At 43.7% G+C, this 25,639-nt stretch overlaps 1 protein-coding gene across 4 annotated transcripts in view; it reads right to left on the bottom strand.

Moving 5' to 3' along the window:
- COQ8A (coenzyme Q8A) overlaps positions 1-21,883 on the bottom strand; it is a 39,499-nt gene extending 17,616 nt beyond the window's left edge. The window contains exons 1-5 of one of the 4 annotated variants that reach the window (XM_050710150.1): positions 21,801-21,883; positions 10,663-10,857; positions 6,674-7,081; positions 5,350-5,416; positions 846-920 (exon numbers count right to left, since the gene is read on the bottom strand). In XM_050710150.1, the coding sequence (XP_050566107.1) occupies positions 846-920; positions 5,350-5,416; positions 6,674-7,081; positions 10,663-10,839 (727 nt within the window). In that variant the 5' untranslated portion in view covers positions 10,840-10,857; positions 21,801-21,883. Of the gene's footprint in view, positions 1-845; positions 921-5,349; positions 5,417-6,673; positions 7,082-10,662; positions 10,858-21,021; positions 21,542-21,727 lie in introns of those variants that run through there. The other 3 variants (XM_035564828.2, XM_050710151.1, XM_035564836.2) reach the window with 3 other exon arrangements.
- Between the last annotated feature and the right edge of the window lie 3,756 nt (positions 21,884-25,639).

The following is a 25,639-nucleotide window of genomic DNA, read 5'->3' as shown; positions in this document are numbered from 1 at the left end:
TTTTCCAAATCCCTTGCCTACCATCTGAGTCATCAGCCCTCATTGCCATATACACTAATCAAGGTTTGGTCAAGAACATTACTTTTCCCAGAGCACAACTCAGCCTACAGAGCAAGCTACACTGCCATATTTAATCACTGCAAAAGCTTAGAAGAAAGCCATCATGACACGCCGGGTATAACTCAGGAACATTTTAACTCCAACTTCAAACAAGCTGGGAAAAAAGACAAGGTCAGGTCAATTTTCACGGTCATGAGAATCCTTCAGAGGAAGACAAAAAGATGGAAGTAGAGAATCACTATTTAGCACGTACTTACATTGTTTTGTCACTCTTAAAAACAGAAAAGAGCAGCCATCCTCTAAATAAATTCCTATTGGGCAGTACATCCTTAAATTTCAAACAGACTGCAAACAGCAATAGCATGAAGTTTTCAGACATAAGAGCTCACCTGCAGTTTCTGAAGTGATTGAACTACGCGGTTACACTGAACAGCTTACAAATATTGTTGCACCAATATAACCAAGAATGTACACAGGTATGGTATTCATGCTCACGTGTGGCTGTGGCAAAGTAGGCTGTATGAATTGCACTGGCATAAACTTATTCTCACACATATACACGTCTGACCTCTGTCTACATGGTGAGGTTGTGGCTTACTTCAATGGGGAAAAAAAGAAAAAAGTCTGGACATATCACATTAAAAAACTACAAAATTCCCCTTGTTGTTCCAACCGTGTCAATGTCCCAGCTTTCAAAAGAATAAAATCTTGCAAATGAGTATGCAGGTAAATTGTGACCGGAGAGGAAAAAAGACCAAAAAAATGAGGATGCAGAAAGGGCTTACCATTGCGTTCTTCAGGTCGAAGGCTCTTCTTTGCAACTTCTGCCAATGCTCCAATGCCAAGACCAACAGCTAATCCTTTAAAATAAGAAACAGGTCACAGTAAAAATACTGAATTACATATAGAAGCATTTTTTATAATTAACCTCAAGCCACAGGATCACAAGCACAGCTACAAAACAGATTGATTAGAGCATCCTGGCTTTTGCAATGGAGTTATCTTCGAGTTTTACACTGAAGTCTTTTCTCCTGTATTTCTTTCTTCAGTCCAGCATGCCAGCCTGGTATCATAGGCTAGAGCAGTCTGAGACACCCAGTTCTTGTGAAGTGCATCAACAAGCACTACTGAGAGCTGTGTGCTCCTGCTGTAGACTCAAGTTGTGGGGTTCATTTTTCCTGAGGCCCACCTTACCCAAGCAGCACTGTAAGCTACAACTCCAAGAAGCTGTGCTGTGGAGTAACCCTGAGCAGCAACCACAGGTCCATGAGACTGAACATCAGCAATCCATATACCACCGCTCTTGCAAGTGGCAAGTTGCATGACGCTGTACAGTGGCCACAGATTAAGCTACAACTACAAATAGCATTATCTGCCTCCACAACTGACCAAAACCACCAAAGATTAAGTGATACACAGATCTAACCACGCAGCAAAACGCATACTGCACAAAGGTCTCACTGCCTACCCAATTATCTTCCCAATTTGAAAATATTTGTTTTTCTGGATAAGTGACATGGGTAATAAGAACAGCTGGTGCTCCCTCACAACTCTTCAGCAACAGTGCATCCCATCATGCCTTACTTGTGCACTGCTAGCGGTACTTGATGCATGTTTTCCAAACATCCCACGTCCTCCTTCAGTCTCCCAAATAAAACAACTGGATTACATAGTAAGTACAGTGAAGGAAGCACAGCTGAGCAGCATATATTTTGTGCATGTATGTGGGAAGAAATGCAGTATGCAAGCGTGCACACATTTCGTAGTCTCAACCAAGGAAGCCTGGGCACAAACAGGTTGAACATCATTTGAGTACTTTGAGTTTTTCTTCCTTCCCATCAGGTAATCACAACCCCATCTCTACCAATAAACCTTCAAACTTGTACTATATCTGCTTCCAGAACAACTCCATCTAAATGCACTGAGCCAAAGAATCCAGCATAAGGTGAAGCACAGACCATGGAAGGCAATCAGTGATGTTACAAGGCCTTTGCATGGACTGCATCCACACATTTCATAATTCCTGTACGTTTTTCTATGAAGGTATGCTATGAAACTAACTTCTGCAGACCTTCAATAGGGCCAAGCCATGCAAGACCACTGAGCAATTATCTTTCAAACCTGAAATCCACAGATTTTATTAGCTGAGCAAAACCAGAAAAAAAAAAAAGACTTCTCAATCACAGCATAAACAGTATCTATTAAAATGCTGATACAGTCATCTCCAATCAGATCCCACATGCAAGACAGTTACTTGGAGCAAAAAAAGCATCAAGTCAGACAGGGAGACAATGAAGATAGGTACCTCAAAGTGATTTTCTAGACTGAGAACAAGTCCAAGATACTGTTCATGCAGTACTTTTCCTGCTGGCTTTTACCCCATTTCCAAAGAAATGTTTTGGACTTCAAAGAACTTTGAAAAAGCAAACTGCAAGATTCTCAGGAAGCTGGTTAGTAGTGTCCTCTGAGAATCTGCTCTAGAGGGTTTGGGGATCCACGAGAGCTGGTCACTTTTCAAGAACCACCTTTTAAAAGCCTAGGAGCAGGCAATCCCATTGTGCTGCAAGTCAAGAAAGCAGGGCAGAAAAACAGCTTGCCTGAACAGGGAAGTCTTCCTGGAACTAGGGCAGAAAAAGAAAATACGTGACCTCTGGAAGCAAGGTCAGGCTTCACAGGGAGAGTACAGAGCTGCACTTTGCACCTCCAAGAAGGAAACAAGAAAAGCTCAGCTTGAGTTGACAACGGCAAGTGTGGTGTCAGACAATAAAAAAGGCTTTTTCACGTATGTCGACAGCAAGAGGAGGTCAAAGGAAAACACTGGACCAATACTGGGAGTGGATGGTCGCCTAAGAAGTAAGGAGGAGAAAAAGGCATAGGCATTTAATGCCATTTTTGCCCCAGTTTTTGGTGATAATGACATATCTTGGGTGCCCAGACCTTAAAGTTGGAAGGTCACTGCTCCTCCAGTTGTGGTCTTCCTACTGTGGTCACCAGAACTGTAAGGGAACAGTTGTATCAGCTCAACGTTCATGAGTCCATGGGGCCTGACGGGATTCACCCCAGAGCACCGAGGGAGTTAGCAGATGTTAGCTGTACCCCTCTCAACAACTTACCAAAGGTCATGGGAGAGCGGGGAGGTCCCTGCTGACTGGAAGTCAGCCAGGGTTACACCAATATACAAAAAGGGCATGAGAGACGACCCAGGAAGCTACAGAGCTGTTAGTCTAACCTCGGTGCCTGGAAAAGTTATGGAGAAGATTGTCCTGGGGAACACTGAAAGGCATGTAAAGAACAAAGCTATTTTCAGGCAGAGTCAACATGGGCTCATCAAGGGAAAGTCCTGCCTTCGTAATGTGATCTCGTGCTGTGACAAGGCCACCTGCTTGGTGGGTGAAGGGTAGGTGGCAGACGTAATCTTTCTGGATTTCAGTTAAGGCCTTTAATACCGTCTCTCATGGCATCCTTCTGGACAAACTGTCCGACTGTGAGATAAACAGGTTCACGATGCACTGGGTGATAAACTGGCTAAATGGCAAAGCTCAAATGGTTGTGGTGAACAGGGCTATGCTGGGCTGGCAGACTGTCACCAGTAACGTTCCCCAGGGCTCAGTTCTAGGGTCATTTCTGTTCAACATTTTTATCGGTGATCTGGATGTAGGAGTGGAGTGCATCCTCAGCAGCAAGTTTGCTGATGATACTACACTGGGAGGTGCTGCTGACTATCTGGAGGGATGAAACGCCTTGTAGAGGGATCTAGATACACTGGAAAACTGGGTGATTAGCAATGGCATGAAATTCACCAAAGGTAAATGCCAGGTACTGCACCTGGGCTGGAGTAATGCCAGACCGGGAGATGAGCAGATAGACAGCAACCCTGCAGAGAGGGATCTGGGGGTGCTGGCTGACAGCAGGCTTAACATGGAGCCAACAGCGTGCCCTGGAAGCCAAGAGTGTATCCCAAAACGTGGTTTGCATTAATAACAACATAGCTAGCCAGTCAAAAGAGGTGGCCCTCCCTTTGCATTAGTGCTGTCTCACCTTGTACACTGCATGCAGTTCTGGGCTCCATAATAAAAAAAAAAAGACGTTAAGGTCCTTGAAAGTGTCCAGAGGAGAGCAACAAAGCTCGTAACAGGGCAGGACGGCATGTCCTGTGAGGGGAGGCTGAGGACACTTGGGTTGCCTAAGTCTGGAGAAAAGAAGTCAACCTCATCGCTCTCTACAACTTATTGAGGAGGAAGTAGAGAGGAAGGTGCCAGTCTCTTCTACTTGGTAACTGATGACAGGACACAGGGGAATGGCACAAAGCTGTGCCAGAGGAGGTTCAGACTGGACATGAGTTCCTTTACTGTGACAGTGGTTAAACACTGGAACAGGCTTCCTAGTAAGGTGGCACTGCCCCATGCATGTTCAAGAGACATTTGGACAATGCCCTCTATAACATACTTTAGCTTTTGGTTAGCCCTGAAGAGGTGAGACAGTTGGACTTAATGATCTTTGAAGATCCCTTCCAATGGAACTATTCTATTCAAACAATATTGGACACAATACTAGAAAAAGAGCTTGTTATAATAGGTCTTCTTGAGATTTGCCTACTGCTCTACTCTAATTTGCTAAAAAATAAATTCCAATCATCAGCCAACAACTGTTTCAAACTGAAGCCAGGCATAAACATGTTTACTGTTAATCAACTGCTACAGTTTAAAGAGCCGAAGTTTAAACAAAAGCTTCAAGCATCTTCACAATATAATCACAGGGTGCAGCAGGAGGCACACTAAAGGTGGTGGTAACACACCACTATTTTAGCTGTTGTTAAACAAATCATCCACCCTACACTATTAAGAGTGACTTTTTTCATTTCATAACAGGTATATGAAAACCAAGGTCCAGGAATCATATCAGCCTGTGGTCCTAAGAGAAAGACAAAAAGAAAAACCATACCAATTCTACAGCTTTTGTTAACAGCTAGCTTGCTGAACACATCTGAAATATCTGTTTAGGTAGGGAGCTTTTTTCTTTGCCAGCAATTAGATATGATAAAAGGGCGACAAAAGAGGAGATGCAAAGAGTAACTTAATTCTGACTAAAGACCAAGTTCCATAATTGAAATGAAAAAGCCCAAATCAAGCTCTAAGCCAAATCATGTGTTTGTGGGAAAGCACATTCCTATTAGCAAGCTTAACTAGAAAATGGAACCAATTCCTACATTAGCAGGAGCACTGTCATAGCCAACCATCAATCAGTATGTACAAGTGTGGTGACTTTGTACACACGGGTGTGCGAACTCACCTCCAAAGTTAGCGAGCCGTCCAATCCTCGTAACAGGGACCTTTCGCTCTCGGGCCCGTTCGCTGAGCTGCCGCAGAAAAACAAGGCAAGGAAAACAAAAAAAAGAAATCCACAAATGAACTGGGCATACAGTCAGATGCTGCAAATTCAGAGAGCAACTTGAAAAACACTTGAAGAAGATCTCTGTGCTACAGAAAGCTGTTCTTGAACACCAAGCCTCATATGCACCAACAGATTTTCACCTGAGCACACTGCAAAACACGTATGCCTTAAACTGAAACATGCGTTAAACTGAGATGTACAAGAGGATGTGAAAGACAGAGGAGCTAATAATCATGTTTAGAAAGCCCATTTTCACTTTTACCTCAGCAGCCCTTTAATTGTCAGCTTAGAGAAGCAGTGCAATGCCAACCCAAACTCTTCCACACATGCAATTAAAACTCCTGCAAAGTGATCAGGTTGACAGGACCATAGATAATTTCCTCACACACAACAGCCAGAGCAGAAGCATACAGTTTCATTGAAGCAATATCCTGAGCGTGTAAACCCACAGCAGCATCCAATAGTGGGTTTGGGGAAGGAGGAAAAAGATCAGAGCAGATGACAGGCATCTCCACTGTGAATGCTGCTGTACGCTTTCTGCACTGTCTTGCACAAGGGCATGAAGCCCTAAAGCAACAATTGTTATCTATGCTACTCTCCAATCTACTAATGCTAAAGACAACAATCTCTCCACCTGTAGGAGGGCTGCAAGACATAGTACAGGAAGCCACGGCCTCTGCTGAGAGAAGCTTAGGTCCAATCCATTCTTCACAGCCATAGCAAGACTGCTAGCTAAAGGGGACAGGGTCCTTCAAACGGAAGATAAACCCTTTAAGAGACTCTCCAGACCTCTGTAGCTCACAGCTGTCTATAGCTTCTCAATATTCCAGCCCAAGAACTGGGGTGAGTTACAGACTCTTCATTACAGTAATCAACACATTGACTCCTCACAGTCCAGTGGATGGAGAGCTCTTGTTAATGTAAAGTTCAACTCTAACCCTATGTATGCATTTTAAACATCCTCTCACATTCAAATATCAGATGTAGAGGAGGAAGATATGATGAAAGCAGGTTGAAAACCTACTGCCAGAACAAATATCACAGAGATCAGAGTGAAGGAGCACTGACACTTCCTTCTTTTGCCTCTACAAAAGGAAACAGCAGAAGAGGAAAAAATAAGAAACACAGGAGAAGGTGAGTAAAGGACAATCCAGTATAGAAGCAATAGCACTGAGAACCCTTAACTGAAAACAAACCGAGAAAAACAAAAACAAACACATACCATCTGTTTGTAGGGTTTCTGCTCTGAACCTGTTTTGGCCTGTCTGGCTTTATCAATATCTTCAGCTGTTAATCCACCAACAGAGGAATGATCCTGGTGAAAAACCCTATTTTGTCCAAAGGCAGTAGCGAAGGGATTTCCAGGGTCCCTAAAGCCTCCAAATAACCTTGCATCCATTTTGGGAGGGAATGGCTTCTGACTGAGGCCAGAATCTCCAGTCTCAACATTTCTAAAAGGTCCATTTGTAGTGTAAGAGTGAGATGGGCCTTCACTGCTTTGTTCGTGAGGCTTGGTAGAGGCAGTAGAGAAGTCCCTTGAAGCATCTGATGGCTCTCGGGCTGAGAAGTCATAGTCTTTCCCAAAATCCTCAGACAGATCACTTAAATTCTCCTGCTGTTTGCCCAGTTCCTGAAAACAATAATAGAAATACTTTAAGGAAAGAACTTAAACCTGCTCACTACTCATCCGTGGTCCTCAGAGAAGGGCATGCAGCTTGGCTGTCCTGTCTCTACTCAAGTAATTTGTAGACTCTGGCACCGCAGACATTCACAATAAAAGCCAGGAAAAAAGAAGAGATACGGAGGACACCTGGAACCACCGGCAGTCTCTCAGCCACACTGATAGCACTCATTAATTGACAGTTCCTCAAATACCAGTAACTGGAAATGCCTTGTTCCACACACGCTGCCAAGAAGGGTCACTAACTGTAGAGATCACTAGAAGCAATACATTGCTCAGGAACAACAGGTGATGGGAGATACAGAATAGCATGTATAGCATCTAGCCTCAAGGCTACTTGAAGCAATACCAGGTACCTATTTATAGACCAATTAAGATAAGCCTTCCATGGCCAAGGGATTGTAGTCATCAAACAAACAAACAAAATTCTGTGCTTGGAGCAAGGATAACAGCTCTTGCTCAATACTCAAGGCAAGCTTCTCCTGATAGTCTTCCGTTTTGTTCTGTCCTGTCCTGACCTGCAAGAGTTGCCCCACTGTATGGGACTGTGGTTTGGAGAGCAAAGGATTTCAATTTATTGTATTCATTCTTTTAAAACTCCACTATAAGAAAGAAAACGGGTGATACACAGACTACCAAGATATCTGGGAGAAAACTCGGAGAGTGCTTTTGTTATTAGGGAAATGAAGGTTTGAAATCTCCATGCACAGTTTTCATGCTAGGACTGTCAAGATTCTGTTGAAATAAATGTAGCGGCTTTATAAGACAGAAATCACAATTACTGGTAACTGCAGCATTTGAAAAGGTAAAGTTGAAGACCAGACAAATGTGCCAGTGGTGTGTAAACCTATGTAAATATGACTACAAATATATCATCTAATTATTGTCTGTGTTTTATTCAGGGCTCCATTACAGCGTATCCGCTCAGGCAGTATGTATAACTATGAAATTAACACTTCACAAATGCTCAGAATTGAGGAGGGTAGGTAGGGAAACCAACTCATAATAAACTCATCATGTTTTTTTTGTTTGGTTGGTTTGGTGGTGTTTTTCTTTGTTGTTGTTTTACTTCAGAGACATACATGGTGTCCTCTGTCATCTGGTACTTGGTAACCACCTTATCTGCTCAGAGTTACAAAGATCTCCCGCTCTGGCACCTTCATTAAGCCAATGTAGAAGGACTGGAGAAGACATATCGGTCCCTCTATGTAGAAGTTGTGTTTGAATTTTGTACAGTGAGCATTTATCTATGCGTGGGAACTCACTACTTGGCCCTATAATAACCTTGACAAAACAATATTTTGGGAGTGCAAGTTTATACAAAAACTACTTGAAGGAGGTTTTGTGCAACATCAGTATGGGTGTATGGCTGTATACTCAAGAGCAGATGTGCAGACAAACTCAGTGCTTCTGAGTTTGTTTACACTTGTTGGAAGAGTCCACTGGATACATTGTCCTGGTTCTTGTTAAACCAAGACAATGTATGTATAAACATCTTGTAATTCTGAGCTGCTTAAAGCTTTCTGAAACTGTCTGTAGTTCCATTAGTGGAAGAAGAAGTCCCCAGAATGCCTCCCTTGTCTACGTGTTTCTCAAGTAACTAACTATGTTTGGCCAACAAGATCTCACTGTAGTTCTGTGGGAAGTGCTAAACAAATCACCACTATGAGTGCAAAAAAGCTACTTATCACGGATAGCATTAAGCAAATGGGTTACAAGTACTTGGTGCTTTCTTTTGTGTCATGCAACTGAGCGCACATCCACTCTGCAAAATTGATGGGATATTTCAGTGAAGCAGAATGCATTCAAAAAAATTTTTGTAAACAAAATCCAGTTGTCAGGGAAGGAGGGGACTCAGCAGGTCATGTTGAAGGTTGGACTTGACAATCTCGAAGGTCTTTTCCAACCTAGATGATTCTATGACTTTTGAATGCAGGGAAAAAAAGTTAAAAAATAAAATCAGTCAGCAGCAGAGCAACTCCTACTTGCTACTCCACATATTCTAACAGAAAATGTCCATTCTACCTCAGCAGCAGCAATGCCAAGGAAGAACTGTGGATGATTATAGCAAATCGACAGGATTTAAAGTTCTGCTGTGGTCAGGTTAAGCAGGCAGCGTATTTTAGACTCTTTCCTAAACACTAATTACATTTCCCCTCTTTACAGAAGAAAAACAGAACATAGTCTTTCCTGTTATTCAGTAGGTCTCACGATATTTTGAGCCTCAACATCAGTGAAGGCAGAGGAGAAATCTGTTTAAAATGGGGACTGTGGCCAAGCACTGACGGATGATTTCAAGCATGAAGGCCTCTCTACTTCCATACATAAATTTTAAAAGAATATCAGACAGCCAAAGCCTTGCCATAGATCAAGAAAAATGAAACATTCACTTAATATAAAAGCTTTCCTCTTCAAAACAGAAAAAACTTACAGCTTGAACATTTGAAACATTTGAACATTTGCAATTTCTTACAAAAAAAGCTGTTTTAGCAGCAGTTTCTCAAGCAACTCATGCATAGAACATTGTGCAGAGAAACATACATAGAAACAAGAGAACATTCTCTTTTCTTGAATGCAAAAGGGAGACGAAGGCAAAACAAAGCACTATCCCTGTGCCTGTGTTACCTTTGTCATATTTAAGTCTTAGGGTATTTCTCAAGACAAAGCTATTGCAGACTTAAATATGACAAAGGTAACACAGGCACAGATTCTAGGATTGAAGCTATAGGCAACTGTCATGACAGTCCAAGCATTGCATAAAATATCATCAAAACCTCACCCATTAGTTTTTGCTTCAAAATCATGATCTGGGCTACAATGTCATTCTAAATGATGATTGATCTTGATTTATTGAAGTTCTTTTCCACAGACAAGCCCCACTTTTTCCAAGAGATGGCAACACAGCAAATGTGAAGCTCTTATATATCCATCCTCATGTCTGGTAAGAGAAGCCACTGCTTAAAAAAAAAAAAAGTGTGTGGCTTTCCTTATGTTCCTTATTTGAAAGCCATTTTTTTCTGAAAATCCAGCCTCAGCTGCAAGTGACAAACATGCAAACACCTGACCCCGAGCTGTTCTGGAATATATCACATGTACCAGTTCTATGGAAAAAAAAAAAGGAAGTAACACTGAAATAATTGCAATTCACTCTAGAAGAGCTCATTCACTTACTCAAACTTGAGGTAATCAATGAATGAAGTCTCAGGGAGACCGCTGACCAGTCTTTCCAAGCACTTAATCTTTGACAAGACAAAGCGAGCGAAGCATGCCTTAAACAATGAGTAATGGAAACCAGCACACTCCACCATAACAGTAACCATCACCTTGCATTCCTGTCCAAGCACCTACAACACACTACAGAAGCCTTGGAGAATTCCTGGCATGTTCTAACATCTGCATTAGTTACCTCGCGCTTCACAGAGCTAGGTTCTGGTTCATGACAGCATTTCCTAGGCCCTCTCACAACACAGAGTACCTGGAGGAAGAGCCAGAACATCATACTAGTCTATGCACACAAGAGCTTTTCTTACCTGCACTTTCCCCCAGGCAGAACTAAACTGCTGTTCAGCAGCAGCCTGGAGACTCCTTGCAACAGTAACCGCATCGCCACCAAGGATCACCTGCCGTAGCTGTCCTGCTTGGGTTTCCAGGACGGCCTTACTGAGCTTTGTCAAACCTCTCATGATCATGATGGCATCCCCCGCCATGACTTATTTCTTTCTCTGCTGAAAGGTGAAAAAGAAAAAAAAAGGCAACAGGTCAAGGAACAAGTTTGCAACTAGGTTCAAATCACTTAAGAGCCAGAGCAGTATGTACCAGACAATTTCGTTTCCCTTTGACAACCAGCCACCATAGGAATTTGTCTGCAGCTCAGATAACACTTCAGCCAGCTGGAATGACAGTTGGCTGTCACCTTACCAGGCAAAGGTAAGGTGTCACTCCTCTGACTGTGACTGTTCATGAGTTAGGGCAGCGTTCCAGGACTTGACACAAGTATTCAAGTTACCATTGAATGGAGGAATCAAAGACAGATAAATTTCAGCAACACTGCAAAGGCTGTCTTAATTCCTCCCAAATGTTTAAAAAGGATTAAAGCACTAGAATTCAACTTTTGATTATCAGGCCATGGAACGTATTCTCAGTGCCTGATAACACAGATGAAGCATACTGATGGCTGCCACATCCCATTACTGCCCTGGAGCCATACCTGCTCATTTTACATAGCTGAATTTCTTCACTCCCATGCCAATCAGTAAGCTTTGTCTGTCCTCCAAAGGAATCCACTCAGTCCCTGACTTGTACCTCGTTCTGCTACTTTCAGCTGTAAACGTAACAAGGCTCAGAACACCCACCTACCGCAGCCTTGCGCACCATTTGGAATGCATCGCACCGCAGTGCTGTACCTTTTCACTCCATATCCCTTCCTATCTGAGAGGCACTCCATCTTAGATTCACAGCAGTTAGTGCAATTCCAGCATCTTCAGATACAAACCAGGAATTGTAGGATGCAGGATGGTGCGAGAAGAACAAGTTACACCAACTCCTTTATCTCCAGTGACAGCTAGGCTCAGGACACTGGCTCTCATTTATCACTGTCATTCATGTAAAAGAAAATCAGGGCTGGCTGGGATACCAAAACCATTTTGCAAGGGAGAGTTTCACCTGATTATTATTATTATTTCACTTATCTCCCACATCTTTCAAGCACAGCAAGGATTATTGACTGTAGGGTTTTAAGCAGTTTGGAGGGTCCAGGACTTGCATCTACATCCGTGATTTCTGACATAGAATATGGAGGCATACTACCAGCACAAGATGCTGCCTAAGCTTCACCCTTACCTGTAGAATATTCTCTCAGAGTTTTTGTAAAAATCTGGCTTCAACAGGTACCAAGCACTACCAAGACCACAAATTTAAGTCATGTCCTAGGTAGGTACACTGACATTTATTAACACCTGTTAAGCAGTGATCAAAATCAGGAATAATTGCTATAGCCAGGAAGCAAGTATTATATATTACATGCTTTAAAGCATGGTTGTTAGAAAGATAGTCAAACATTAGCAGCACATCTAGGTTTAGTGTGTTAGCTGTAAAAATAAAAATTAAGTTGACCCCAGTCATTATTCTGTGGTTAACCTTACAAAACCTATCCCTAAACTCCAGACCTGTAACAACTGTTATTTCTGAATCTCTGTAGCATTTAACCACTAGTTTAATGCTACAAAATGCACTTTTATATCATATTGTGCACAATCCCCATTGTGAAATATATTATGAAGCAAAAGACAAACAATTCTCCTTTATAGTCTTTGGCTATAAAAGATGGCACTTGGCTCATTTGCTCCTGATAATCTTCTGACATCCATGCTACCATCCTCACTTTCCTACACACAGTGGTTACAGCCATCTAGGTATCATGCAAGTGGTTTCTTAGCCCAGAAGCATCAGCAACACGTTCCTATGCTGCACAGCGGAAGGATGGGCTATTACAATGCACCATTCAGCCCCACACCTCTTCGCTTGCTGAAGTAGCAGCCTCTGTGTAGCAAACGGAAGTCTACAGGCAACTGACTTGCTGTTTTCAACCACCTTTCACAGATTCCCTGCAGGTAGCTAATAAACTGAAAGGAAACCACAGCTCAAGCACAAAGACAAGGCATGGCTCAATAAAGAATGCAGAAAACCCCAAGGAGAGTTACTAGCATAAAAGGCTGAGAAGCATACATGGAAAATCAAAACCATATTCCTGCTATTTAAACAGAATTCTATCTGTAAGCTATCTACTTCCAGTTCCTCATCTTCTGAGCACCAAGTCCTCACCTTTACCTGACAAAGCAAGGACAGGAAAATGCAGAGGAAACAAACGCGCGCACACAGAAATTATTACTCCTTTGGCAACAGACATCAAGAGAAAAGAACATTCGGCTAATGTCTATATGCTTTATCAAGTGCTATGAAGGTGGGAGCTAAGCGCAACAAGAACTGAACTGAATGATACTGGAGGCATTTTCCCCAACTGGAAAAAATCTAGTTTTGTAGATCCCACACTTAGCAGGACACATGGGTCAGTTATCCTGAAAATGGCTTAGAAAGAAGACACTAATGAGGTTACTGCAGCCAGAAGGGGAAAGCATGAAAGAAAACACCTGCTAGATAATCACGAAGGGAAAAAGACTATACACAAAAAGTAACCAAGAATTAGTAGAATTATCTTCTTTCTTCAATGAAAAAAATGAGCACAAGGACAGACGGGAAACATGAAAACAAAGAGAGCAACAGAAGACTGGTATGTAACCACAACAATACACACACATGAATACCCAGTACAGACAGAAGGCAAGATATGTTTTTTTCTTACGCTAAGCTCTATTCATGCTACTACTAAAACAAGAAAAAAAAAAGGCATAAGCAAGCTCTATCAAAGTGATTTAAAGAGGTTGTTTCAAACAATTGGTCCTAGCATATGAAGTTTATGTTACACTTGACTTGTCTCCTGAGGACTCATTACCTAGCACTGGCAAAGAAGAGGCCTTTCTGTATGGACATGGACAAGTTGGTCACATCTGCACAAGCTATCAGAGTGCCTGCAAACCTGGATCAGAAAGCTGACAAATGTCAATTACCAGCTGTTTTCCAAGAATAGGCACGATCTCCGTTGAATTAACCTATGGAAAGCGCCCACAACTTCTAGCAAGGAAAGGGCAGCACATCACTGAGGAGGCTAGAACCACACCACCCTTGGACACTGGGCAAAATTCACATGGCAGGTGGGAGGGCTGATGTGGGTTAGATGGACCACTGGTAGGTAAACAGCCTCCTGACATCGCACAAGGCTTTGAGCCCTGCTGCAGTGCCACAAAACTAAATCAGGTAGTAACGAAAGCTGCCTGGGAGACTCCTGTGTGCAATAACCACCTGCCAAAAAGCCACTGTCCTTCGGTAAATAACCACATTTCCTTCCTTCTTCAGCATACCAGACTACTGGACTGCAGGATTAAGCAAGTGTAACAAGTAACCCAAGCACAGGAACAAAAAGCCTCACAACAGGCAACAAATAAATTGTTATATTTGTACTGTTTTCAAAACATGTCTTCATTTGTTCCTCTTCTTTTCCACTGTTAGCGTGTGCTTATGCAGACACACAGACCATTCTCTTATTCCATGTTTTTTTTCTAGGTGCTTGTACAGCCCAAAATCCTATTCATATGTGCACATTACATGTGTATGTATACACAAACACATACACAGGACAGAGATTAAGCACAGGGAGACTTCTAATCCTACAGAAATACACCAGAAGTATTTTTGAAAACTTTCTTCCAAAAATACAGCTCTCTCAGCACAGAGGAATTACTTCTCTACCACCAACAGTTTACTATCCCCACAAGAAAGACATTCATCTACTGTCAATTTAAATAAACAAACAAGCCCCATACAGGCCCACCACCACAGAGCAGTTTTGCACTAGCCCACATTCCCCTCTAGGTAATTTTAAGTGCCTACATCATCTCCAACTTCTCTTTTAAATGAGTTAAAAATGAAAAACATCAGACAGTACAAATAGTAAGGCAGATAATTGTTCACACTGTTTCCTTCATAAGCATGTAATGCAATCTCTGTGCCCTCCCCCTTCCTATTTTCCATCATCACAATCACTGTTATCTTCATTGTATCTAAACAAGGACTATAATCTTGGAATCAGTGTTAAAACCACCCACACCATGAACGCTAAAGTAGCTGTGGCAACAATATGAAATTAAAAAAAATAGATGTAATAAAACATTTTTAAAACCCAAAACCACAAACAAGATACAAGTGACCAGGTACTCTGCACATTTTTTCCACGGCCCTAAGCTCAGCAGCAGACTACGGTAACTTCAAAACAAGTGTTATTCATTAAGATGTTCTGTAACTTATCTCTTTCCTTTAAACTACAGTGAAGATGTGCCTTGCTTATCCCTTCATTCTTCCCTCTCCTTGCATCTCATGTATGTTTCCACTTCAGAGGAAATTTGTTTAAAGATCTGACCTGCAACAGAACTAAGAGTTCAATTATTAGACTTCTGCCCCGTGGCTTTGATTCAAGCCTCCTTAAACTAAATTCAAGTCTCTGAAAGGAACTTTAAAACTACCCTTGCACAAAGTTTTCCAATGCAATTCAAGACAAACACCTTTGAAAGGCAGGCAGAACTTGCTTACTCTCTAATCATTGTAACAGCAGTACGTGCACTGATAGAAGCGGGCTGCCTGGCAGACAAATGCATCTTTCCACCAGAATTCACAAGGCTTCATAACCACTTCTGGCAAGTGACAGAAATGTAGAAATAATGCATTCACAATTAAAATCCTAGCAAGAGAGTGCATTCCCTCATTACGGTTCACTTCCCCTATAGTAGTCTCAATACAATACACTAATAAATTCTGTTCCAGGCACACGTTTCCCACTACACTGATGTAGATCTGATTTGTCTTGATTTTAAGGCTAAAACTCACTCACTTTTCCCCAAGACTGGGTTCTGCTCCTGCTCCAATAAAATAAGTATTTGCAATTGGGGGACCGAAAAAAAAAAAGTTTCAATTACCTCATTCTAAGGTCTTTAAAATACACTATCCAGGCAAGGAAGGGTTTATGCCATTTTCACACTTTTTCTTGCTCTGTTGCATCGTGGCTGTGGTGACACAGGTTTGCTTTTCTAACTGGAGTATAAACTCTCCAAAGCAGGGGCTATCAAGCCACTACCCATCATTCACCATTTTTCCTTTCAGAAAGGCGGGTTTCTGGATGTAAGAAGTGCCACACTTTACTCCACTATCCTTTGATCCTGGAATTACGAGGCTGTTTCTTCCAATCCCCATTGCAACCAGCACTGATGCAAAGCAGCATTTACAGTCCCCTCTTCCTCCACCAAGGTAATACAAACAAAAGCAGCAGTCCTTGCACGATCTATTCCTCGTGAACAGATCAAAAGCTCTGTTGTGCTACAACCTAGCAGTAATTTAATTTCACAAATAATCACATTAATCCCGACCATTAACCCTAGTGGAGGGCTACTGCAGGCCTGTCATCTTCATCCACAGTTGACTCAGCTCCAGCCACACAAAGCTATTGGGTTTTGTTGTTGTTTTTCCCTCCTTTTTATGCACTGGACACTACTTATAATAATCCTCTATATAGCTCAAAAGCTGTAAGCACAAGTGTAGCTTTAATCACGTGAATAATTCTCAAAAATACTGTGAATAAAGTTGGTTTTTATGCATGTGGATCCTTTATCCAGCAGCATGGACAATTGTTCATTAAAACAAAAATGGAGCATGACTGAAACACACAAGTTAACATTAGATTTGGGTAGATGTCATATTTGAAGCATACATTTAACACACTGAACTAGTACAAGCTGAATTTACACTTTTGTTTTTATGGCAAACTTGGACAAAACCACAATTGACACAGTTAACAAGTTCCAAGACATCCCTCTGTCAGTGTTGTTATACAGTATCCCTTCAAAAAGCAAATTTTCCACAGTACAAGAGCTCTAACCTGGAGCATTTACAAGAATGTTACACTAAAGCTCTACTGATCAAATCCAAATGTTTGCACTTCAAACAGAAAACAAACATGACAAACCTCTCTGTCCATGTTTGCAGAGTAGCTTTATGCTCTCTGAGTCACTTTACCAGTTAGGAGAGAAGAGACCACTGCATTCGGTGCCCTGCCTGATACACACGGACCTGCACAGCTTCATAGCGTGAGGCTTTACGCAGGCAACCGACAGGGCTCCCTGTGGAGCTCGTGCTCTGAACTTGAATGCCAAGTAGGAAGGAGGGAGGCTATCAGTTGGCAGTTGTGGGTTGTTTTTTTTGTTTTGTTTTTCTACATACACTATCATTTTGTAATTTTTTTATTTCAAGTTTTACTTTTCTTAAAGCACACAGAATGCAATTTGGAAACTGGAAAGCAATAAAAAGCTCCATCTCGCAAACAAGTGAGATTCCTTTCGAATAAAACACACCATTACTTAAGACCATATTCTTGAGAAAATGAAAGCTTTTCCTCTTGCATTTAAAGAGGTATCAAGTCTTCACTAGTACATCGCAAAGAGCTACAGAAATGAGACCGTTTTCTATGTTCTCTATTACACAGGGAAGTCAGCAAGTAATTTACCCAAAGTTACATAACATGTCAGTGCCAGAGCTGGGAAGAGAAATAGTGCTCTCTCCTAAGCAAACCGACCCTTACAGCATACAGTCCAGAATTCAAGTGCACTTAAAACAACAAAAAACCATAGAGCAAAATGAAACTAGGATTCATAGCCAGCATCTTACCAACATATTGTTAACAGACACATCTGAAGGATTAAATGATGAACAAGCAAAGGTATACAAAAAATCTGATTAGAATAATAACCTTCTTGGAAAACTAGACACACCCTATAACTTTACTATAAATCTATCTTCCTCAGGTATAAGATGACCTTTTTCTTATAATCCTTTTTGTAGACAGAGACAGAAACACGCACGCTATGTCTTAAGTCACTACTTAAAAAGTCAGCAAGAGGTACTACGCATTTTCATCTATGGCTGGCACAGACTTGCACACTGAACATAACACCTGTTATCATTGTGAACAGCAGGTCAAACACCTCGGCCTCCCACTATTGATCCTGGAGGTGTGCATATCTATGCAGATCCCATGCCTTTCAACATTGCCCAGGAGACCAGGGTTATGTTCAAATTTAGTAACTTACAACACATACTAGTCTATTCATAGCCCCCTTAGTTCACATAGCTAAGGAGCTGGTAATGTTTCTTGTTCTGGCTGTGTCAGAATCTTTCTGTAAGAAGAAGAAAATTATAGGATTGAAGAAGAGGCAAAGGAGACTGCTGCAGGAAGGCATGAATTGATCTAATTCTCACTAAAAAGGAGGTGATTGTTGGGAACGTGAAGGTCAAAGGCAGCCACAGCTGCAGTGACCATGAAATGGTGGAGTTCAAAATCCTTAGGGAAGCAAAGGTGATGAAACCATTTCCAGACAAAGAAAATCACCAGGTGTAGTCAGCATGCATTCAGCAGGGGGAAGTTATGCTTGACCAACCTGATAAGGTTCTGCACTGAAATGACCAGCCTGATGGATGCCAGGAGAGCAGTGGATAATGCCTTCCTAGACGTCAGTAAGGCTTTTGACACTGTCCCCCATAAGACAGCCATAGAGAAGCTGCTGATGTATGGGCTGGATGAGCAGGCAGGGAGTCGGATCAAAAACTGGCTGAACAGCTGGGCCCAGGGGGTAGCGGCCAGTGGCGCATCTAGTTGGGGGCCAGTAACAAGTGGAGTACCCCAGGGGTCAATATTGGGTCCAGTCCTGTTTAACACCTTCATTAACAACCCGGACAATATGATAGAATGCCCCCCCCTCTATATTTGCAGAAGACATAAAACTCTGGAGAATGACTGACTCACCAGAAGGTCATGCTGCCATCCTGCAGGACCCTGACAGGCTGAAAAGGTGTGCTCACAAGGATCTCACAAAGTTCAACAAGGAGAATTGCAAAGTCCTGCACCTGGGGAGTAACAGCCTGTCCTATGGGGAGAGGCTGAGAGAGCTGGGAGTGTTCAGCCTGGAGGAAGCTTAGGAGGGATTTTATAGATGTGTATAAATGCCTGATACATGGGTGCAAAGAAGGCAGAGATAACCTCTTTTCAATGGTGCTCAGTGACAGGACAAGAGGCAACGGGCGGAGAACTGAACACAGGAGGTTCCATCTAAACATTAGGAAGCACTTCTCGACTGTGCAGGTGACCGAGCACTGGCACCTGAGGCTGTGGAGTCTCCCTCCTTGGAGGTCTTCAAAAGCTGCCTGGACATAGTCCTGTGTAATGGGCTTTAGGTGCCCCTGCTTGAGCAGGGCAGTAGGACCCGATGAACTCCAGAGGTCCCTTCCAGCCTCCACCGTTCTGTGACCTCAGTGCTGAAAGGGAGCATGGCCTATCAGCATCTACATAACAGCTCTGCCACAGTCCTCAGGCAAGTTGTTTAGTTAAGCTACTAGTGATCATACAGAGGGATATCTCTGACACTACGGTAAATCAGCGCAGTGAGCTCTGTACAGCTCATAACTCACCACTAGGCCTAATCTGCAAGCTCTCAAAGATAATACACGATCTACAATCTAGGATTATTTGTGCTCTCACTGCACAGATTTTGTGAGATCATATTCCATACAATACAGAATCAACATACTGTTTTTCCTGACTAGAAAAGTCAAAGCTTTACACAACTTGAAAGCCTCTGAAAACCCCAAACTTCCCATAGTGATAGTGATATGTACAACACTTCGATACGTAACAAAATTTATGACTCCTAATTTTAGGAGAGTTCTGTGAAAGAAACACTCATTTTACTTACTACCCAATTACCTCTTTCCCAGTCCCGATTACTCTCTTGCTGAGCACTATGACATTTCAGAATACTAAGTGCTTTTACAGTACATTTAATCAGCATGCCCAAAAATCCACTGTGTAATTGGTGAAAAAGGAGACCTAAACAGCAATAAAGAGGCTACATGAAGATCTAATCTACACACACAAAAAAAAAATTGTAGGGGCGAAACAAACACAGTAATAGAACTTTGTAAGTATAAGCTACCATCTGTACAACACTGAGATGTGTTTAGCAAGTCAGCGGAACCAATCCAGAATATACCATGACACACAAGATAAAAGAACATGATGAACACACCACCCCTAGTTTCCATATTAAAACAATTTTTAAAAGCACAGAAAAAAAAAATAAAAAAAATCTTTGCCTACAAATAAGTTCATTCACCAGCCAAGCAGTTAAACATAAGGAAAGTTAGAAACTAAGGCTTAAACTACTACCCCTCTTCCCTTTCACTTTCTAGAAACATAATGTAACTCGACAAACAAGGTGTGAAACAACAGTCCACCACTTGCCTGTACAAGGACTGTTGGAGGACTAGAAGCCAAAACAAGCTCTGTTCCTGCTGCAAAGATTCCATACGAGCTATTATTAACCTGCTCTAAATATCACAAATGAAACAACCAGAGCTGCGTTGCCCAGCGCAGAATTGTCCTTGACAGCAATGAAACAAGGCAATCAACACTCAGATGGTAAACACGTAAGGGAATTCTCCACATCTTCTGACCTTTTCTTCTACTTATCACACCACTTTATTTTTAAAAAGGAGACACTCAGGAGGTCACCTATTCCACCTTCCCCCCCCCCCCCAGTTGATTAAGACTGACCAATATACAACTGCTTATTTTAAGCATATCTTATTTAAGGCTACTAAGGTCATTGCTAACAGTAAAGAAATTCCTGCATTTCGTAAATACTTTAAGTCCTCAGGTCTAACAGCAAGCAGATGGGTAAGCACATGAGCCACAGCTAGACTCTTTTCTATCTAGGTAAAAATGAGAGATGAAGAACTTACGACATGGCACAAACGTGCAAGACAAAGTACTTATGACATGGCACAAAAATGCAAGACCCCCACGCTCTCTCTAAATGACGGATACCTATCCGCTTTTAGCCTTTGACTCAGAGCAATTTCTGAACCCCTTCTGAAGTTGCTGATCAATCTGCTATTGATTTTGACCATTATCTTTCTGCACCTCATGCTAAGAATCATTTTGCATATGCTCAAGGAACATACCCAGCTTAGTGAAGCAATCTAAGGACGAGCAACCGAGGAAACAAAGGCCAAAAGTTATTACACTAATTCTTTACAGAAAAAGTATACTGTAGGTTATTAAAATAAAAATCTTTTGTATCCTTTTACATTTCTTTTTGCTTAAACGCTAAGTAAAAGTCTGCTTCGTTTTTATAAAATGCAGCTTTGTAACTTCTTTATTTTTCCATACAGCTTACCGAGAAGTTTGGATTTCCATCACCCAGAAGGACTGCAAAAAAAAAGTTCCCCACCTGCATTCTTGCTGGGTGCAATCTGACCAGAGTGGGATATCAGAAATAGTGCCATTATGTAACAGTTCTGCAGAAGTTCGGATGGTCAGGAACTGCGAATACCAGCCAAACTTTTATATCTGCAGTTATTTATAGTCTGCTTGCTCAGTGCCTGTTTAGAACTATGCACCAGCCCATTAATCCCTGATGACTTTGTTACAGAGGCTCCACAAGCCCGTGAAAAGTATGATTATTCCCTCGGATACATTACCAAGGCTTGAGGTCTCATGTTATTTTTCTCCTCCTCCATTTCAGCCACAAACAAGCTCGGGAAAGCTAATATTTATTCTATAACCATCCTCAAGCAGGAACATTCCCGGAGGAAAAGGAAAATAAGACTAGACCAGCAAATTTATGCAGCACGGCCGAAGGCTGAGTATTTTTCCAGTGATTGCCCAGGGTAAGGCGGACACCTGGCAGACGGGCTCTAAGGGGCACAAACCACGCGGGGCACAAACCACGCGGGTCCCTTCCCCTTCCCCTTCCCCTTCCTCCCCTTCCCCTTCCCCTTCCCCTTCCCCTTCCCCTTCCCCTTCCTCCCCTTCACCCTTCCCCTTCCCCCCCTTCCCTCCCTTTCTCCCCTTCCCCTCAGCCCGGCTCCCTCAGCGCTCACCCGGCCGCGGCCCGCCGTCCCCTCGGCCCGCTCCCCTCGGCCCGCTCCCGGCCGGGCCCGCGCGCCTGTTTACCTCACGAGCCGCCCCCTGCCCAGGCCCGGCCGCGAGCCCCGCCCCCGCCGCGCTCCCATTGGCTCCGCCGCCGTCCACGCCCTGCCCGCCGCGGAACGGCCGCCGAGGAACGTGCCGAGCCCGTGCACCGCGCGCTGCCACCAATGGCAGGAGGGCCCGGGCGGGGCGCGGGCCAATGAGGGGCGGGGAGGGCGGGGCGCGTGGCGGCTGCAGGGGGACGTGAGGCCCGTGAGGTCCGTGCGGCGGTGGCGGTGGTGCCGCGCGAGGCGTGAGGCGCGTGTGGCACGGCTCGGCCCCGCTGTCGCCGCTCCGCGCCAGCAGCCCGCGGGCGGGCGGGCGGAGGCGGGCTGGGCTGGGCGGGATCTGCCTGCGAGAGAGGAAAATCCCCCGTCAGGCCTGCCCTGCGGAGGGGGAGGAGGGCGGCGTGCTCAGCTCTCGCCTCACGGGGCTCGGGGGGTGGTGGTTCCCCGCACAGGGCAGGAGTAATGGGGTTGATTGATACCCAGAGGCGGCGCGGAGGGCTGTGTGCTTAGCAGGAACCAGATAAATAATAAAATAAAGGAGCAGCGGTGGTTTGGGGGGTTCTGTGTCCAAGAAGTGTTTTTTTGGATGTGAGGTGTTTTTCTAAGCATTGACTTAAAACACTGCAGAATGCATTCCTGCAGAATTATTCCAGAAATGTAGCATCTCAAAGTAGCAACTACTACATTAAATCACACGATGGCATGGTTCGGTTTGGAAGGGACCCTCAAGAATCATCCAGTTCAAACCCCCTGCCATGGGCAGGGACACCTCCCACTAGACCATGTTGCCCAAAGCCCCATCCAGCCTGGCCTTGAGCACCTCCAGGGATGGGGCATCCACAGCTTCAGCCTTGTCCAGTGCCTTACCACCGCTGTAGTAAAGAATTTCTTCCTTTTATCTAATTTAAATCTACCCTCTTTTATTTTAAAGCCATTATCCCCTGTTCTATCATTTTCCCCTGACAAAGAGTCTCTCTCCAGCTTTCTTGTAGGCCCCCTTTAGGTACTCGAAGGCTGCTATAAGGTCTCCCCAGAGCCTTCTCTTCAGGGCTTTGTGTTTTTTCTCCTAATTTCCATCCTAAACCTCCCATGGCACAACTCGAGGCCATTCCCTCTAGTCCTATCAGCAGTTACCTGTGAGAAGAGGCCGACCCCCAGCTCCCCACACCTTCCTTTCAGGTAGCTGTAGAGAACAATAAGGTCTCTCCTGAGCCTCCTCTTCTCCAGACCAAACACCCCCAGTTCCCTCAGCTGCTCCTCACAGGACTTGTGCTCCAGGCCCTTCACCAGCTTCGTAGCCCTGCTCTGGACATGCTCCAGGGCCTCAATGTCCTTCTTGTAGCGAGGGGCCCACAGCTGAACACAGCACTCGAGGTGAGGCTTCACCAGAGCAGAGTACAGGGGGACGATCACCTCCCTGCTCCTGCTGGCTATGCTATTCCTGATACAAGCCAGGATGCCGTGGGCCTTCTTGGCCACCTGGGCACACTGCCAGCTCATGTTCAGGCGAGCATCAACCAGCACCCCCAGATCCTTTTCCTCTGCACAGCTTTCCAGCCACTCTGCCCCAGGGCTGTAGCGCTGCATGGGGTTGTTGTGGCCAAAGTGCGGGACCCGGCACTTGGCCATGATGCACCTCATCCCATTGGCCTCTGCCCATTGAACCTACCTGTCCAGGTCCCTCTGCAGGGCCTTCCTACCCTCCGGCAGATCAACACTTCCCCCCAACTTGGTGTTGTCTGCAAACGTACTGAGGGTGCACTCAATTCCCTCGTCCAAATCATCAATAAAGATATTAAAGAGGATGGGCCCCAACACCGACCCCTGGGGAGCACCACAGGTGACCAGTTGCCTGCTGGATTTCACTCCATTCACCACCACTCTCTGGGCCCGGCCGTCCAGCCAGTTTTTACCCCAGCAAAGAGCGTACCTGCCCAAGCCATGGGCTGCCAGCTTCTCTAGGAGAATACTGTGGGAGACCGTGTCAAAGGCCTTACTGAAGAGACTACGTCAACAGGCTTTCCCTCATCCACCAGATGGGTCACCCAGTCATAGAAGGATATGAGGTTGGTCAGGCAGGACTTGCCTTTCATGAACCTGTGCTGACTGGGCCTGATCCCCTGGTTGTCCCACATATGCTGTGTGATTGCACTCAAGATGAGCTGTTCCATCACCTTTCCTGGCACCGAGGTCAGGCTGACAGGCCTGTAGTTCCCCAGGTCCTCCTTACGGCCCTTCTTATAGATGGGCGTCACCTTAGCAAGTCTCCAGTCATCTGGGACCTCTCCGGATGACCGTGACCGATGACAGATGATGGAAAGCGGCCCAGCAATCACATCTGCCAACTCCCTCAGCACCCTTGGGTGGATCCCATCTGGCCCCATGGACTTGTGACAGTCCAGGTGGAGCAGCAGGTCTCTAACTGTTTCCACCTGAATTGTGGGGGGGTTTCTTCTGCTTTGGTAAGCACGTGCCTCAACAACTTTCCTGACTGAAAAATAATACAATGCATTCTTTATGATGTATTTGCTGCAAGGCTGCATTAGTGCAGAAGTATATTTGGACAAGGTTTACGGATTAAATAGTTCATTTATTCTTACAGTATAATAGATTGTTTATTCTCATAAATGCCCTCTAGTCATAGCATAACTTACAGGACTAATGAACAAACAGCTCTGAGCTTTGATTTCAGCCATGTTAATTGCTTGTTTTGTCCAACTTTTTTAGCTAACTAGTAGTCTGAAGTGAGTACTTAAATCCACACTGAAGGACCTACTTCAAAGCTAGCTGGAGGTGCAGGTTCTGTGAAGTTGTAAAGGACATTGGATCAATGGTCTGCTACAAATGTGTATAGGGGTTCAGCTCTACAGCTGGTGAATATTACTGTTGATCTGCTAGTTCCAAACTTCTCTGCTCTATATAGTGGGACAATTATATCCCTTACCTTCATCTATTGACACCAAAGGTGATTTGCCTGGTATTTACGAACACATAAAACCTTGTTTAAATATTACAGAAATTCCTTCATGTGTTTTGTTTGCTTATTTTAAATAAAAAATTAGCTTCCCACCAAAGCCCCAGCCACCTTCCTAGCTGAGCCATGAGATGTTCTCTGCCAGACACAACAGACAGCTGCAAGTAAACTTATTAAAACGTGTCACCCAGCGATTATCCAGAGTGGAAGGAAACCTCAGTAAGTACTAGTAAGGCTAAATTTGAACTTAAAAGGATAAGAAAAAATTCCCCCAGGAAGACACATTTTTACTTCATTGCCATGGCACAGAACATGCATAGACACAATATATCTGAAATGGAAAGGCCCAACATGAGACTTTCTTGTTTGAGAACTGGATGGAGACTGGATGTGTTAGGTGATGCCAAAATGTGGCTTCAACAAGGTACTAGCCTCAAAAAGTTTTGTCTAAAATATGTAGTCAATACTGACATTTCCAGGAATGTATGCAAATTAACTATTAAGTTTGTGGTTAAGTCCATACTATTTTCTCTAAAAGAAAGGTAATCTTTACCTTCCTCAGAAAAGAGATATATTTGAGATGTCTTTCTTTGAGGACGCTCTTTTATCTAGAGATGTACTGAATTTGGATGCCAGTTCTAAGTTCCTTTGTAATGCCACCTAACTTGCGTCAGGTCAGCATTAATTGTGAAATATGTCTTACTCACTGTGCTGAGCATGGAGAATTCCATGCATTTCTGCATGAGCATGCTGTCATAATTTGAGATGTAGGCAGAACAAGCAAGGGATAAAGCTCTCCCAATCTTTCAAAGACAGGCCTGGCTGGTTCACTTTATTCCCGT

This window comes from Cygnus atratus, chromosome 3, assembly GCF_013377495.2.
Source record: "Cygnus atratus isolate AKBS03 ecotype Queensland, Australia chromosome 3, CAtr_DNAZoo_HiC_assembly, whole genome shotgun sequence".
Lineage (NCBI taxonomy): Eukaryota > Metazoa > Chordata > Aves > Anseriformes > Anatidae > Cygnus > Cygnus atratus.
Note: the sequence above shows the minus strand (reverse complement) of the source record. Positions and strands in the feature narration are given on the sequence as shown.